At 42.0% G+C, this 16,643-nt stretch overlaps 2 protein-coding genes and 1 long non-coding RNA gene across 3 annotated transcripts in view; 1 reads left to right on the top strand and 2 right to left on the bottom strand.

Annotated features, from left to right (window-relative positions):
* Positions 1–16,643, bottom strand: part of sgpp1b (sphingosine-1-phosphate phosphatase 1b) — a 33,875-nt gene that overhangs the window by 5,679 nt on the left and 11,553 nt on the right. The window lies entirely within an intron of this gene.
* On the bottom strand, positions 999–4,354 carry LOC147246129 (uncharacterized). Its single transcript, XM_086182492.1, has 8 exons — positions 4,335–4,354; positions 3,772–4,079; positions 3,058–3,134; positions 2,202–2,816; positions 1,939–2,000; positions 1,756–1,853; positions 1,543–1,661; positions 999–1,421 (listed from the first exon to the last, which is right to left on the bottom strand). Exons 2-8 carry the CDS (start codon positions 4,070–4,072, stop codon positions 1,137–1,139), a joined length of 1,557 nt encoding a protein of 518 aa, XP_086038618.1. The 5' UTR covers positions 4,073–4,079; positions 4,335–4,354; the 3' UTR covers positions 999–1,136.
* Positions 4,245–5,653, top strand: LOC147246128 (uncharacterized). The gene is made up of 5 exons (XR_015109744.1): positions 4,245–4,546; positions 4,755–4,800; positions 4,886–4,984; positions 5,078–5,196; positions 5,318–5,653. It is a non-coding gene; the product is annotated as an uncharacterized LOC147246128 (long non-coding RNA).

The raw sequence follows: 16,643 nt of genomic DNA, 5'->3' as shown, positions 1-16,643 counted from the left end.
CTCTGATTATGTTATCAGACGGGAGGATGCAGAACCACAAATGATGTGAATTCTGACTCAGTGTGACTCCAACTGGAGGTCAGGGATCGTATGCACAGAGCTTCCTGGTACAAAGAGTTTTTCCTTGTGATGAACTTCCAGGAAAATTATCAGAATTATGAGCTTTACAGTTAAGATTGTGAATGTGATGATCTTGTCCCTTCTGTTTTTACAACTCCAGCATTCAAAGCAACACATTTGGACACATTTGTCATTGCTGTAAGAGTGTACCATTGTCCTAGCACTGTATTACCTAGAATGTCAGATCATCTGAAGTCTTGCAAATCCCCTTCAAGTTTAGCTGAGGATGGTTTGGTGTAATTTGCCTCGTTGTCTTTGCTGATTAGGGTTCCAATGTATGTAAAGTCTTCCAAGTGATTTAAGTGGTTCACCATTCACAGTGAAAGGTACAGAGTCGATGGAGATGTGCACGTAACTTGTGTCCACGAGTTGTTGAGATCTGTCTGTTCTGCAAACACTGTGTGAAAAGTGGGATTTCCATCCCCGTAAACACCCATGGACCCCACAAGTCTTCTGTAGTTTACGGCTGTTAACAGCCTGTGAACGTCATGTTGATCTGTGCCACGAATTGTCGGAAACGGACCATGAGAGCTCTTTGAGCCTCTGATTAGCGTATGAATAGAAGTGAAATCGCAACTGCCCAGGGAATGACGTCAGGACTGGCTTGAATTTCCTCACTCAGGATTGGATGAAAACACTTATTTTTAAAAAAGAAAAATCACTCGTGATTGGTTTAGAAATCTGTCACTATTGGCTACCCTGGGGTCATAACAAATGTAAACCCCTCCCTTGCAATGATAAAATATCAAAAATAATGTATATTTATTCATTCATATTTTGTGAGATGCAGTTATGTTGTATATTCATGGAATTGTTATCTAAGGACTACACCATTATTACCACAAAGGAAGTTACTGAGGAAAGGAGCACAGAACAAGAACATGTTTATTCAAAGAAAGAGGTTTATTGGCACAAACGCACACAACTATGTACAAACACAAGACTGTAGGTCTACAAACACACAATGACGTACAAAGAGAAACCCACACAACCTCCTGCACAAGAAGCCTGCAATGCTACAGCACCGTTAACTGTTTGCTTCCAGCCTCTAATGTCTCCATTCTGTCTGCATTCAGTCGTCTGCGGTGCGTTGCCTTGTATTTGGGATTCGCCTCCAATCTGGACTGCAGCTTTGAACAGAGTTCAGATAGCTCCTTGCTCCGAGAGGGTGGAGGACGCACAATCCATCCAGGCACACCGCCAACAACGCCGTCTTCCTCATCCGACATTAAATCAACGGTCGCACTCTTCCAAAGCTCTACCTCGTCGTCTTCTAGCACACTCCGTCTTGCTTCCAGCAGCTGGAAAACAAATCAATAAAAGATAATCAGTAGTACACAATGCACTGCGTATAGACACAACCCATGTTAATGCTCCTTAATATTTGTCACATTGACAAACAACCAGTCTAATAAGCCTTACCCTCTTTCTTCGCGAACGACTCCGAGCTGAACTCCTCACAGTTTCTGCCTGTGCCGCCAGTTCTGGTTTACTCAACCTGAAGCTCCTCCGCAAAGTCTCGTAGTAGGTCTTACAGGCAGCTGGAAAACAATTCCATGGGAGAGGAATGAATAAAAAACGTAAAAGCCACAGTAAAACTAAACAAGAAATATGAAAACACTAAAAGCTACTTACAAACAATGATGGCAGTCTCAGTATCACGTAAATTTGGACGTGCAGACAGAACTTCAAGCAAATGAGAGGTCACTGCCTCATTGTGAGGCGAGGACAGTCTGTGAAAACAAAATGCACGGTTAAGATCGGCATCTGTTAACGTACCTATTTCATTATACAGCAGAATGAAAGCAAGAATCTTACCCTTGCTCCGCTTTGTATCGTCGACAATTTGTCTCCGAGTTGTGTAACCGACGTACTGATTCCTGTAAATTACAAGACCGAAAAAACACAATTCAATAAGGCCTCTTACAATGGATTCTGCTCACTTTTTCGTTTACAAAGTAGGCTAACTTTAGCTTACGTTTAGGCTACTTTAGCTGAACCTGCCACCGAACAGTCTTACTTTTAGCGTAGCTCGGCACAGAATATTTCTTTGTTTAGCTAGTCTCCAAACATATTCTTACCGCAATTTTGGGATTGTGCACCCGTCGTTTCTTGGTAGAATTACCCTCTCCAACACAGACTTTTGATTCCAAAGCAGCCAACCTATCCTCCATGGACAGCAACCTGGAGTGTACCGCAGTGAACTGCTCATTCACAGCGGTAGCAAATGTGGTGAACTCTCTGGTAAGCTGTTGAGAAAGCCCACTGATGGCGTTCAGCAGTTTCTTCTCGTCGGTCTGTGGACTTTCTGAAAGCGTTTGATCGCGTCCATGCAGAGGAGTTGAGGGGGAGTTGAAGGGGAGACGCTGGACAATACCAGTCAATTTCCTCAGGGAGAATAAAGTCTTTGGAATAGTGCTTGCGAAGGCAGTGAGGTAATTAGCACAGAGAACATTTCCGACTATCCACATGAACTGTTTGATACACAGAAGAAGTGATGTAATGGCATTGTCAGAAATCTTGAAGGTTGATTGCCATGACAAAAGCATCATGGCCAAAAGTTTCATCAACAAGTCCTCTGGTTTTTCACTTGTAGACTGATCACTTCTGTGCCTCTCCCCATCTTGTACTTGAGGATGGGCTTCACTCTGCTCCTCAGGAAGGCTTCCCTCCACTTCATCCGTTACAATCACACACTATGCAAATACAAAGCACACATTTAAAATGCATGCAATGCCCATATTCAGCACCTCACACGACTGTACTCAGCACGTGTGCATGTCCATCAGAGAGTGAGAGTGCTGCAGAGTAACAGTAAATGTACTGAGAGTGAAAAAGAATAATGTGGGTGGAAAATGTTGGGTTTCCCCATTTGATCTCTGGATTAGCAGGTATGTAACCTCATATTTGTATCGTCAAAGGTTATTTCATGCTTACCACTTTATCATCTTGCACTGACTCTGCATCGCTTGAATCCAGGAAAAGATGAATGCTTTTGTCATCTGCTGTTTCATCTGGAAATCAACCCATGCAGAAGATACAAATACAAACATTAGAATTTGATATTCATATTTAATTATTAATTAAACACAACAAAAGACAACAGTGAAAAGCAACCACACTTTAACGAACTATTTGCAAAGGGTAGACTGGGTACAGTTATATATTCTATACCACTGCTACGTCAAATTTCTGATTTTGATGCATCCTTTAAAACATGTATTCTTTTTTGATAACACCAAACTCATGAACCACTATTGGCTGTATGACACTTAGACATCAATTCACCAAGGTCTTTGGGAAGCTTACATTAAGTTTCACGTTAAAACAGAGTCGGAAATGTGAGATCTACCAGATGGTCATGAAACAGCAGTGCCATAGCATTTCACTGAGGTGGCTTTCAGCTCTGTTACACAGCATTTGAACTCATCAAAGCAGTGAAGGCAAACGTTCAGTAGAATCTTGGAATCTGCCAGACTGGCGAAGAGAGCGATGGAACTCACTGGCTCTTGACCTTAGGACTGGTAGTAACGCTTTGTCTCAAAAGTTGGAAAATGACTTTATCTGTGGCACAAGGAGGTAGTTCTTCTATCAAGACAGCTTTACCAAATCAAAACTGGAATTTATGACCTTAATTACTGAGGTACTCACCGTTCTCTTCTTCTAGGTCCTCCAAGTGTTTCTCACTCTCCTGAATCTCTCCAACTCCAACAAAGTTATCTTCAAGGTCTTTGCTCGTCGACGGTGCACAACTCCCGCCGGTTGGGTCATGACTGGATGCAAGCACCAGGCTCTCCACTGCGATATCCGACCTAGCCCTTTTGGATTTTTTCTCCCAAACTCCATTTTTAAAATATCGCTTTCTGTGCTCACAGTACTGTCTATGGCACAGTTCGCTGCCGCAGTGGTCGCACAAGCGCCGAGGTCTTTTCTTTGGTCCCATGACTTCCATCGCTCATCTGACGAAATAAATACCGTTTCCGTTTAAAATATATATTACGATGATAATCTCGCAATACCAGCTCGTCTCGCGAGTTCTTCCGGTGTAATGACCTCGCATGTGATTGGAGGAGGCCAATGAGCCTCCTCGCCCTCATCCAATCACGTGCGAGGTCATTGGCGCGACTCATACGGAAGTACTCGCAAAACGAACACATAAACAGACGTGTTTTTATCCCTGTAATTTCCTCCTTTTTCGTGTTTTCGCGTCTCACCTTCGACTCCCCTGCATGAACGCCATCAGTGGGCTTTCTCATCAGCTTACCAGACAGTTTACTATGTTGGCTACCGCTGTGAGTGAGCAGTTCGCTGCGGTAAACTCCAATTTGCTGTCTATGGAGGATAGGATGTCTGCTTGGAGTCAAAAGTCTGGGTTGGAGAGAGAAATTATACGAAGTGAAGACGGGTGCACAATCCCAAAATTGCGGTAAGAATATGTTTGGAGACTAACTAAACTAAGAAATGTTCGGTGGCTGTCTAAGTTAAAAGGAAGACTATGTTCGGTGTCAATTCAGCTAAAGAAGCCTAAACGTAAGCTTTACTGAGTTGATTTTGCCTCGCGGACTTGAAAAAGTGAGCAGAACCAGTGTGAGGGGCTTTATTAAACTGAGTTTTTTCGGTATTTTAATTTACAGGAAGCAGTACGTCGACTGCACGGATCAGAGACGAACTACAGGCGATGTAAGATTGATTCTTTCATTCTGCTGTATAATTAAATTGGTACGTTAATAGATGCCAACCTTAACCGTGCATTTTGTTTTCACAGACTGACCTCGCCACACAATGAGGCAGTGACCTCTCATTGGTTTGGAGCACTGTCTGGAAGTCCAGATTTACATGATACTGAGAAATGACGTCATTGTGTGTAAGTAGCTTTTAGTGTTTTCTTATTTCTTGTTTAGTTTTACTGTGGCTTTTACGTTTTTTATTCATTCCAATTCATGGAATTGTTTTCCAGCTGCCTGTAAGACCTACTACGAGACTTTGGATAATAGCTTCAGGTTGAGTAAGCCAGAACTGGCGGCACAGGCAGAAACTGTGAGGAGTTCAGCTCGGAGTCGTTCGCGAAGAAAGAGGGTAAGGCTTATTAGACTGGTTGTTTGTCAATGTGACAAATATTAAGGAGCATTAACATGGGTTGTGTCTATACGCAGTGCATTGTGTACTACTGATTATCTTTTATTGATTTGTTTTCCAGCTGCTGGAAGCAAGACGGAGTGTGCTAAAAGACGACGAGGTGGAAGGGCACAACCGTTGATTTAATGTCGGATGAGGAAGACAACGTTGTTGGCGGTGTGCCTGGATGGATTGTGCGTCCTCCATCCTCTCAGAGCAAGGAGCTATCCGAACTCCAGGCGAAGGAGGCGAATCCCAAATACAAGGCAACGCACCGCAGACGGCTGGAAGCAAACAGTTACCGGTGCTGTGGCATTGCAGGCTTCTTGTGCAGGAGGTTGTGTGGGTTTCTCTTTGTACGCTGTTGTGTGTTTGTAGACCTACAGTCTTGTGTTTGTACATGGTTGTGTGCGTTTGTGCCAATAAACCTCTTTCTTTGAATAAACATGTTCTTGTTCTGTGCTCCTTTCCTCAGTAACTTCCTTCGTGGTAATAATGGTAAATGGACTCAATTTTATAGAGCGCTTTTCTACCTTAGCGGTACTCAAAGCGCTTTACAGTGTCATCTCATTCACCCGTTCACACACACATTCACACACTGATGGTGGAGGCTACCATGCAAGGTGCCAACCTACTCATCAGGAGCAATTATGGGTTCAGTATCTTGCTCAAGGACACTTTGACATGGTCACCTGGGTCGGGGATCAAACCAGCGACCCTTTGGTTGCTAGACGGCCACTCTACCCCTGAGCCATGCCGCCCACAATGGTGTAGTCCTTAGATAACAATTCCATGAATATACAACATAACTGCATCTCACAAAATATGAATGAATAAATATACATTATTTTTAATATTTTATCATTGCAAGGGAGGGGTTTACATTTGTTATGACCCCAGGGTAGCCAATAGTGACAGATTTCTAAACCAATCACGAGTGATTTTTCTTTTTTAAAAATAAGTGTTTTCATCCAATCCTGAGTGAGGAAATTCAAGCCAGTCCTGACGTCATTCTCAGGCCAGCTGTGGTTTCACCACTATTCAAACGCTAATCAGAGGCTCAGAGAGCTTTCATGACTCGTTTCTGACAATTTGTGGCACAGATCAACGCGACGTTTGCAGGCTGTTAACTGCCGTAAACTGCAAGAGATTTGTGGGATCCATGGGTGTTTACGGGGACGAAAATCACATTTTTCTTGCAGTCCATCAGTTTTCTCCCGTAACTGCTCTCCCTCGTTCTTAAGGAGAGGTCATTAGGTTTATTTCAAGTGTAGTGCATGATTTACTCCATGGCTATTTGGAAGAGGATGGGGAGAGGATAAAACCTTACTGTACTCTGGACTCCACAGGAAACCTTTCAGAAAGTGTTCTGTTACAGACAGTGAAACTATTTATTGGAATCTTCTTTTATTATGTGGCGCTTTCCTAAAGAGATCATTCAAACTGTTTGAGAGAGATATCGAAAAGTTAGCCAACAAAAATCCCTCCCAGTACAGTTATGTTGCCTTTGAAATATAAGTTCTGAAATATTTTAAGCAGAAGTCAAATGCTTCTGTTGCTATGTTGTTTTATTTGCTAAGCTAACATCATTCCTTGTATGGTTTATGTTCGATGTTGCATTTTTAACTTACTCTGGAAGGTGCTAGTGCAGCAGGCTTGTTAGCTCGGACCTTATTGGGTAAACACTGGCAAATAAAACTTTTTAAGTCAAATGACTCTCATAATTTTCATCACGTAAGTCAATAGTTCATGGAGTCATCTCCATCCATCCATTTTCTTCAGCTTATCCTGTTAATGGCCGCGGGGGGCTGGAGCCTATCCCAGCGGCTACAGGCAAGAGGTGAGATTTACCCTGGACAGGTCACAAGTCCATCACAGGGCCAACACATAGAGACAGACAACCATTCACACTCACAGCCACACCTACAGTCAATTTAGAGTATTAATCAGCCTCGTCCCCTCTTGATGTCTTTGGACTGAGGGAGGAAGCTGGAGTACCAGAGAGAACCCACACAGACACAGGGAGAACATGGAGACTCACACAGAAAGATCCTGTGCTGGAGCTGGGACTCAAACCCAGAACCTTCTTGCTGTGAGGCGACAGTTCTAACCACTGCACCACCGTGCCGCCCAAGTCATATCTAATGTATTTCAAATATTAGGACTGCTGTTTTCACCGATTTATGTTTCCATTATTTGTTCCTTTGAAACAAACCAAAACCTGCACAGTGAGCAATAACACATTTTTAGGGAATAAATGAACTGCAGTGATAATAAAGATTACTAGATGTAAGATTCTGTGATATAAAAACTCCTAAATCTGTGTGAATGTACTCTCCTGGCGGTGTGTCAACAACATGACCAGTAGCAGAAAGATTTTGTCTCGGAGCTCTTCCCGCAGAACAAAAGAGAAGGAAGTCGTTTCATTGGGTGTGATGATTTCCAGAGCACATTAAGTGCCCGGCGGGCCTGGCAGAGTAGACCACTAATGGATCGCCATGTGTTCAGCTCCACTCCCTGAAACACAACAGTCCCATATGGCTGAACTACATCAGTCTCCCTTATTGCGTGGAAATGAGCTCTGAGCACGAACACCCACAGACTGATCCAATGCAGCTCAGATGTCAGTGCTTTAACTAAGAATTCCATATGGTGCCTAAATGACACACAAAGCTGTAGTCTGAAATGATTTATGATTAACAGATGAAGAAAACTGCTCTTTTCAATTCCACAAGTTTTCCAAAGATACCAACATGTCTGAGTCACAACTGAGTCACAAGGGTTCACGTTAAACGATGCGCAGGATGTCCAGATTTTCTCTGCCTGATGTCATGATGCCGCTATGGTAAATGGTAGCTCTGGGTTGTGTATTTGCCTGAGTGGTAGTTTGATAGGAACACATACATCTACACTGTGATGCAGCCTGGGATATTTTAGGGAACATGTGCCTTTGAACATCTTTTAAAGAAAGAAAAATCCCTGGTGACCAGTTGCGAGTAAACTGAAAACACAGGCAATGGTTGCCATGTTACTGGCCTGTAATAATAAGGTTGCTACGGTTTCAAGACATTAAGAAGAAAGTTGAATGTAATTAAGAGCAGAAGGAGATCTGGTTTTACGCCTGCTGCAGACGATTTCGGATGATTTTGTCCAGACTGCCTGACATGCACCACAAGAGGAAACAGGAGGATGGTGATGAGGAAAGTGAGGAAGAGGAGAAAGAGAAACAGGAAGCAGTTGTAGAGTCCATTGTGGGAAGGAAACAAGCGGTTTAATGGTTCAGAAGGCACTCAAAGTCTTGCTACTAATACACTGCTTTTTTTTTTTTCTATGGTGCTTGTAAGGAGTCATTCAGACAGTGTCCCAGCAAAATCAGATACAACAAAAATAACTTAAGATGGGACACAACGTGTCATGTCCTTCAGCAATACAAATCAGCAGCAACAACAAACAGAGTCCTACCTTCTCCACATGCCAATTTGACAAAGCTAGCAAGCGGCTAAAGCTAGCAAGAGCTGGCCTGGATCCCCTACATTTTCATTTGACAGATGCCGTATCATGGAAGATATATGTGGTGTAAATAAACAAAATGATGTGTTGTTATGCATCTTATTTACCTGAATTATTTTGGGAAATTCCAAGATGTTTCATAAAAATTTAAATTTTATTTTCAGTTGGATCCTGGTCCAGAAACCTGAAATAATGGAGGAAAACATTTTCTATTAAAGAAAAGTTAATAAAAAAAAAGTATCATTTATTCAGTTAAATAATTTTTTTGAAAGAAAATAATCATCATCGCAACTGAAGTCAAAACTGACAGGTCAGACTTGACAAGATACTGAGAACTGATCACAACAAAATATTTCATTTCAGCAGGTAGAGAAGTGTTCATAGGGGCCTGATCAATATGGAACTTTTCAGCCCAATACCAATAATATTAGAGGAAAAAAATATCCCTCATTCTGCATGTGTAACAGATATTAGGAATTTTTGTGCAGGACTGAGAGTAGAACCTTTCTATGTTCACTGGGCACCAATTTCATACTGATATGGTTAAGTAAAAAGGTAGAAAGGTATTTTCTTAAACAATTCATTTTATCCAAGAGTGTTTAAGATTGTCACAGATGACCATTCAAACGAAGACCAAAACTTAAAAATGAAACGAACAAGGCGGCAGCATCGGAAAATCCGCTGGACACACCAAGTTACACCATTTTCGAATTACCATGTACAATTTTTTCTGCATTTTATGTGCTGTACATTTTTTTTTTAAATAATAATACAACATTATATTGGAAAACATACACCAATACAGAATGTCTGTGAGAGGCCGATAAGGGCTGATATTTGAGTTGACTGGAGGCAGACATTTTGCTCAAACTTATTTCACACTACCAAGGGTTAGGAGTGATGACGCCAGCCTCAACCAAACACCACTGATATTTATCAGGTCATTTATTTAAAGCACTTTTAGGATTGGGTGAGCAACAACAACAAAAAGCAAGGGCTTTGAAATGCCACTCGACTGGTGGAGCTCAGGACATTTATCAAGCAAACAGAAGCAGTTTGTGTATGTTAGGCCACCTTCACACCAGGCATTAAAATGCATCTTTGGTGATCAGACTGCAATTGGATTTTCCTGTCCCACATACATTTACTCTTAGTATGAATATACGTCTCCACTGACCACATGAAAGCTGACTGATTTGGGAAAAATATCTAACAGCGATTATTCTGACAGATGTTGCATTTTGAGCTGCAATTATTCTTTGTCTCCGAACTTCATTCCAATAGTCACTGTGTAATAGTCTTAAAACCAGACTGAGCATTACCACATGATACCATCAAACTATTAGATGCTTTACATTTGAATCCAAGAATGAGAATTTAAAATGAAGACTTTGACAAAGTGATGATCACTTTCTTTTATAAAGAAAGTAAAAATAATGACAAAAAGTTATAAATACGAAGAGACCAAATGTAGAAAAACACAAAGTGAATCAGATTTGTGAGTTTGTCCTCACTGTTGTTGTCACAATTAATGTTATTAAAAGACAGGGATTAAATTCAGCTTCACTTATACGTGGTGTAGACTAATCATATTGGGCTCTTGCAAGGTCTTCTTTTCAGATTTGAGCTTCGTAGTCACCACGGTCTCAATGCATCTGTCACAAGCAGGTATTTGCTCTGTTTATTGTACACGTCTCCGTGCATTGGGCACTGGTAGTTTCCAGAACCCCTCCTGTGTAGTTGCTGTGGCTGAGCTGCTGAACCTGCAGTATTTTCAGCGTTTAATTTTCTAATTTTGGGCATTTTTCTTGGACTCATCTTCATCTCATACCTGCTCCCTTCCTGCATGCTAAATACTAAATGCTAATACTAAAGCTCGCCACTGGCTGCACAGCGCGGCTCATTCAGAGCTAAATTATCAAAACAAGAGAACCCAGAGAAACTGATCACTTTTTTTTTAATGAAAGTGATAGTTTTATAAAGCAAGGAAATAACCAGCCATCATTTGGGGTCCATGGTCTTCTTCTGTTTCAGGGAGACTCCGCACCACTTGGTGTATCGTTCTTGGTGAGTGTCTATGCAGTGGCCAGTCACTCTTGAGTTCTTAACAATGACTGACACACAAGGAGCACGCAATTGTGACTGGTTAGTATCACTGTCACAACAATCAAAAAAAACCTTTGGGCAGATGCAAATGCTTTATAATTACACACCTAGATTAATCACAGCCATTACGATTGGCTAATTGAATTATAACAAATTCTGATTTTGATTTAAAATCGATTGATTGTTCAGCCCTGGGCTGCACAGTGGTGCAGTGGTCAGCACTGTGGCCTCACAGCAGGAAGGTTCCGGGTTCGAGTCCCAGCTCCAGCACGGGATCTTTCTGTGTGGAGTCTCCATGTTCTCCCTGTGCCTGCGTGGGTTCTCTCTGGTACTCCGGCTTCTTCCCACCATCCAAAGACATGCAACTGGAGACTAGGCTGATTGGATACTCACTGACCGTAGGTATGAATGTGAGTGTGAGTGTGTGTGTGATCGGACCTCAGGATGCATCCAATGCGTGCACACTTGGTATTAAGGTTGACCACTTGAGATCTGGTTCCTCAGGATATGGGATACCCATTTCAACCTATAGTGTTAACCAGCACTATTCAACTATTATTAATCAGTTGCCTGGCACTATAAAAAAAATCCAAGGATCAGTGTCTGACCCACTGAAAATATAATCAAATATACAATTTATATTTTCATTTTACAGACTTTAGTCTTATGTGAAATTGACAGTACATGCACACACATTATTGGGCAACTGCAGCTGCTGCCAACAGATGAACTTTATATGCTGAGTGCCCTTTATAACCACGGCATCACAGCATAGAGCTCCTGTGGTCATGCAGAATAATAAATAACCTGCTATGCAGTCTTTGTATGCACAGACTATCCAAACGAAAAAAAACTCACGCACAGGGAGCACTTTAAGTTAAGATCAAAGTTTTTTTTGCTCGCCAAACAGGTGACAGGTTTCAGCCAGTCCTACCTAAGTCCTCCTAAATCATAGCAGATGGCCGGTATTATGTTTTTTTTTTCTTCTAATTCAGAAATAGTCACATGCCAACATGCTTGCTAGTGGGTATGATTAAATTGTTACCTGTCAAATTAGAGTGTGATGACAGGAGCTTGTCTATCAAACAGGGGTTCACCTGCCCCATCATCATTTGTGGAGTCCATCATTTGTCTCTCAGGAGAAACATCATGGCAAAATCACTCTGGCCAATACTTTGAGATGTGGAGACCCCACTGTCTGTTTACTTTTAACAATCAGCCTTGGATCTATGAAAGGCACTGAATCCAAATCATCATCATTATTGTCATTATTATTACTATTCAGTATTTTTGTGATTCAGTGGCTGTGCACCTGACATGTTGTTGGCTGCATGAATTAATTGACACACAGCTTTGTTCATCCACCATGATGCAAACTTTTAACCATTTAATAAAACATTACCGGCTGAAATCTTAACAGTCATTTAAACAGATAACTGGTTAATGTGGACATCCTCACGAAGATGGAGATTAATGCCAGGTGTGCACACGGTCTTAGTCATGGCTTCATTTTTATCTTATTGTACTACAGATCCTGGTAAAAAACATTTTACCCAAGAGGAAGTACTTTATTGAAAACATGATTACTTTCATGCTGCTTCTCAACAATACCCATTAAAGTGGTGAACGCCCTCAAAGGCTGTCCACTTCAGTGCACTGGAAAGTTCTACCAGCTCTGTTGTGTTCATTGTGGTGAGTTAATGCTTGGAAGGGTTTAACTGCTGGACAAATGTAAAGGAAACGCTGCTCAGAACAATAAATCACATGTTCAAACTACAGGGAAGCCCTTGCTGGTCGTTTTCTGAGAGAACGGCATGTAATCTACTGCCAGGACAGCTCTGGTGTGTCTCACGCTGCTCAGGATGACTCACTCTGCAAGTTAGAACTTACAGAATGTGAACTAGAAATAAGCAACTGCAGTATTAATCAGCTTACACTTTTTCAGGGACTGAAATGTCTGTTTTCTGAGGATAGGACAGGAATTTTTTAAGATGGCAGATGTGTATGTGGTTCTGAGGTGAAGGTCATAACCACCACGCCACCTGTGGCCAGCCACGAAAAGCCCTTTAAGAAAGTCTATGATGTGGAGTTACCTTCTGAAGTTTGTCTGGGAGGACAGCCAGCGTCAAATGCCTGCGGAACAACGCTCACTTACTCACACCCCGCTGGTCCTACACCAACATAAATCAATCCCTCTGACGCAGCCGTGACCACAGAGGTTGTTGCCTTGGCGACAAACAGCCCAACCCCAACAGTGGCTGACATCATTTACCAGTTTATGAAATTAACCCAGACAACATTAATGTGACCAAAGTGTGGACAGAAGCAGCTGTGGTAGCTGTAGAATTATTAGCCAAGAGATACAATGTCTAAAATACCTTATGATCCAAAATAAGTTTTTAGAATTGCAAAATCTCAAGGCACCAATGAGCATGTCCCTCTGCAGGTGCCTGGAGGCACCTTACAGGGAGCGGTCACGCCCTGCTACTTTTCTAGTTTTAATATGAGTTTATGAGTGTGGAGGCGAGGAGCAGAGCAAGTCAGCGCGCTGCTGATTGTTTTTGCTTTTATAGCTACAGAAAATTTGACTGACAATATTTGACTGATAAGCAAATAGGGCTTTTCTGTCATTCAGACATCACTTTGTTGGTCAGAAACAACTTTAACGGTCAGCTGACACCCCCCCCCCCCCACACACACACACACACACTTGAAATTTCACCTAAGAGTTCAACTATTTGAATTTTGGGGGATTCAAATATATGCAGTATAATTTCAACAACAACAACAGAAAAATGAATTTAGAAAATAAGAAAAAACAACCAGCGAAAGATTTAGCAAAACCATTGCAAACTTAGCATTTCTGCAGAACTTCCATTGAAAGTCTCACAACAGAGATTATGAGACCTTGACAGATAACGCTGTGGAGCAATGGATCTGAGAACAGACTTTGCACATTGAGTTAGATGTTTTTCACAATTGTTCTCTACCTGCATTGTACTGTACAGCAGGGCCGGCCCGAGGCATAAGCGAACTAAGCAGCTGCTTCGGGCTGCCTGACCACCAGGGGGCCCCCCCAATCGTGTGTTTTGTTTTGTTTTTTTTTTGTAAAAACATTAAATATCTTCAAGAAGTGACAACATAATTGAATGAATGAATGAATAATTCAAGAAAATTCTGATTTCATGATCAATGTACCTGCCATTGTTTGAGTCATGACTCATGCACATAAACTAGACACCTCGTCGCGTGCGTAGTCAGACACTGCACTGTTGTTCAATGAACGCGTTCAGGCACAACACTGTCCCCCCATCCAGTTTGCGCCCAGTCTGAACAAAGGGCACCAGCCTTTCCTTACACATCTCTGGCCCGGTTGACAACAGTCCATAATCCGTCTGCGTTAATACTTGATAATGTAACATTATAGTGTGACATTTGTGTCAATAATTGTCAAGCACAGTTTACTTTGTGTGGTGATGGTGGTGTTGGGGGGGAGGGGGGCAAAATCAAATCTGCTTAGGGCCCCCTAAAGGCTCGGGCCAGCACTGCTGTACAGTGATCTCATCTCACCAGAGCCCTTTTGTAGGAAAAGCAATCTGCTAATGTGAGAGCAGCAGAGAACATGAGCCAGTTTCTGCCAGCATGAACATGAGGATGGTTGGATAACACTGCTGAGTGTGGACACACACAGGTCCGAGCATGAGTGCACATTAGCTGAACACCTGGCAGACGCTGTGAACTTCAGAAGCTGTGGGATGTTTGGTTTCTCCACCTGAAGCAGGGGAGCTATTATTCGGAGGCTTAAATTCAGATTCCACCTCACATTTAACTCAGGGAAGGGATAAGTTTCCCGTTTCACATGGTGCCTGCTTGGCCATACAAATGCCAAACAACATGATGATGACTTATTCAACAAACAGTCTTAAGTTGTAAAGCAAGTCTATGTTATCTTCAAATCCTTCAAATTTCATTTGTATTCAATTATTACAAATATTATCACATTGCTACGAATACTTCACATTGGGAAAAGCCAATAAATCATATTTACTCTAATGTTTCCTTATCATGAACTGATGAAATTCACATATTGTCATGTATCCCTACTTAATAACAGCATAGCCAATGCATCTGTAAGTGTTTGAGCTTCTCTGTATTTTATATACTCACGGAGGATGCCTGGGAGCAGCCAAATCTATCTCCAATCCTGTAAGATTTTTGAATGAGCATTTCTTACTGTGTAATGTTAGAAGAGGTGGTTCTTCTGACTCCAGAGCAGGACTGTCAGTTTTGCTTTTGTTTTTTTATTTTATTTTGCTTTTAGTAGCCCAACACCTGTTAACTGGCAACTAACAGACTATTTTTTTTCCTTTCTTTTTTAAATTATGTGCTCCACCAGCAGCAGTTTCAGTCCTCCAATCGGAGTGATCTTGTCTACACTTGTTTACTGACTTTTAACACCTCCTTTTTCTCCTTGTAGTGTTTTCCAGTGTGTCTTAATTCACAGCAGCTCTTGATGACATAACACACTTGAACTTCAGGTAGCGATCTAGCTCGGCTGCATGTTGATGTAGCAGTGATGTCATTTTTGGCGGTGAGCTTTCCATGGAAGCAGCTGTATGCTTGTTCTTCATGTGGCACAGCGTAGTGCTACTAGTGCTATCACTACTAAACTGTAGAGAAGCATCACACAAGTCGCACGAGACTCTTTCCATTTCGAGGCTGTGGCCAAAAACACTCACAACTCACAATACAGTCTATGTCGTGAGCTCGCTGGTAGGGCTTTTTGACTGTATCATGACAACTAATTACTCATCTCATGGCATTGTGGGATAGTTTTAGTCAGTGATAAATGGTGTAGAGCAGTGTTTCCCAACCAGGGGTACTTGAGCACATTGCAGGGGGTACGTGGAAAAACTAAGAATTTATTTCCACGATAATAAATAATATATTTAGTCATTTCAGAAGTCCGTCAATAAAATGGTACGTGTGCGCTATGACTTGTTTCCCTGGGGAGACAATAACCTGTGGCACAGCCATACCAAAATCAAACAGCGGGAACCTGTTTACCTGCAGGTAAACATGGATAAATGGCTAAAACGTCCAGTTGCTGTGGATCCAGGAGGGGGAAAAGAGCCCGCCGACAAACGCAAGAAAGATTCCAAACCTAAACCAAGGCAGTATAGTGAAAACTATGAAATAAAATGACTTGCGTTGAATATTCAGTTGTGTCATGTTCTACTTTTGGAGAATCATGAACACGTATGAGTGAAGGGGTACTCATGGTATGACAAAAAGGCTCAAGGGGTACACAAGACAAAAAAGGTTGGGAACCACTGGTGTAGAGTACAGTGGACAGTCACTAACCAAGCGCCATAACCCAGCGTGCATAGCACTGGCTGTGAGAAAAATGACAGATGGATGAGAGGTCAGCAAGCCAAAGGAGACCTGTGTAGTATCCAAAGTGTTATTTATTTATTTAATTTTTTTTGCAGATGAGCTCCCAGTAAAGCCTGACTTTAAAGCCCTTCACATAGAAATCCCTTGTTATTTCGTAGTGATGAGTGGAAAAAACACAGCAAAAACACAGTCAGCAGTAAACCAGTTAACTGGTGATATCCATACAGCAGAGCCTGACTCAGGCTCTGTTCTGGAGCTGATGTGAGTGCTGGTCAGATCACGTTCCCTACAGCTGTGCTATCTGGTTCAAACAGGCAAAACAACAACACCACACATACACTTAAGGTGACAAGGCTGGCATCGCGTGCGCGCGTGCGTGCGTGTGCGCATGCGTG

Source organism: Aulostomus chinensis, chromosome 17 (assembly GCF_037954235.1).
Source record: "Aulostomus chinensis isolate RoL2024-O1b breed Wild chromosome 17, RoL_Achi_v1.0, whole genome shotgun sequence".
NCBI classification, from domain to species: Eukaryota; Metazoa; Chordata; class Actinopteri; order Syngnathiformes; family Aulostomidae; genus Aulostomus; species Aulostomus chinensis.
This window is presented reverse-complemented; position numbering and strand designations above follow the sequence as displayed.

Coding starts and splice junctions, on each gene's coding strand:
- LOC147246129 (XM_086182492.1), bottom strand. CDS start 4,072: ATGGAAGTCATGGGACCAAAGAAAAGACCTCGGCGCTTGTGCGACCAC. Junction 3,135..3,771: donor GGACCTAGAAGAAGAGAACG/GTGAGTACCTCA, acceptor GTTGATTTCCAG/ATGAAACAGCAGATGACAAA. Junction 1,854..1,938: donor CGATACAAAGCGGAGCAAGG/GTAAGATTCTTG, acceptor TTGTTTTCACAG/ACTGTCCTCGCCTCACAATG.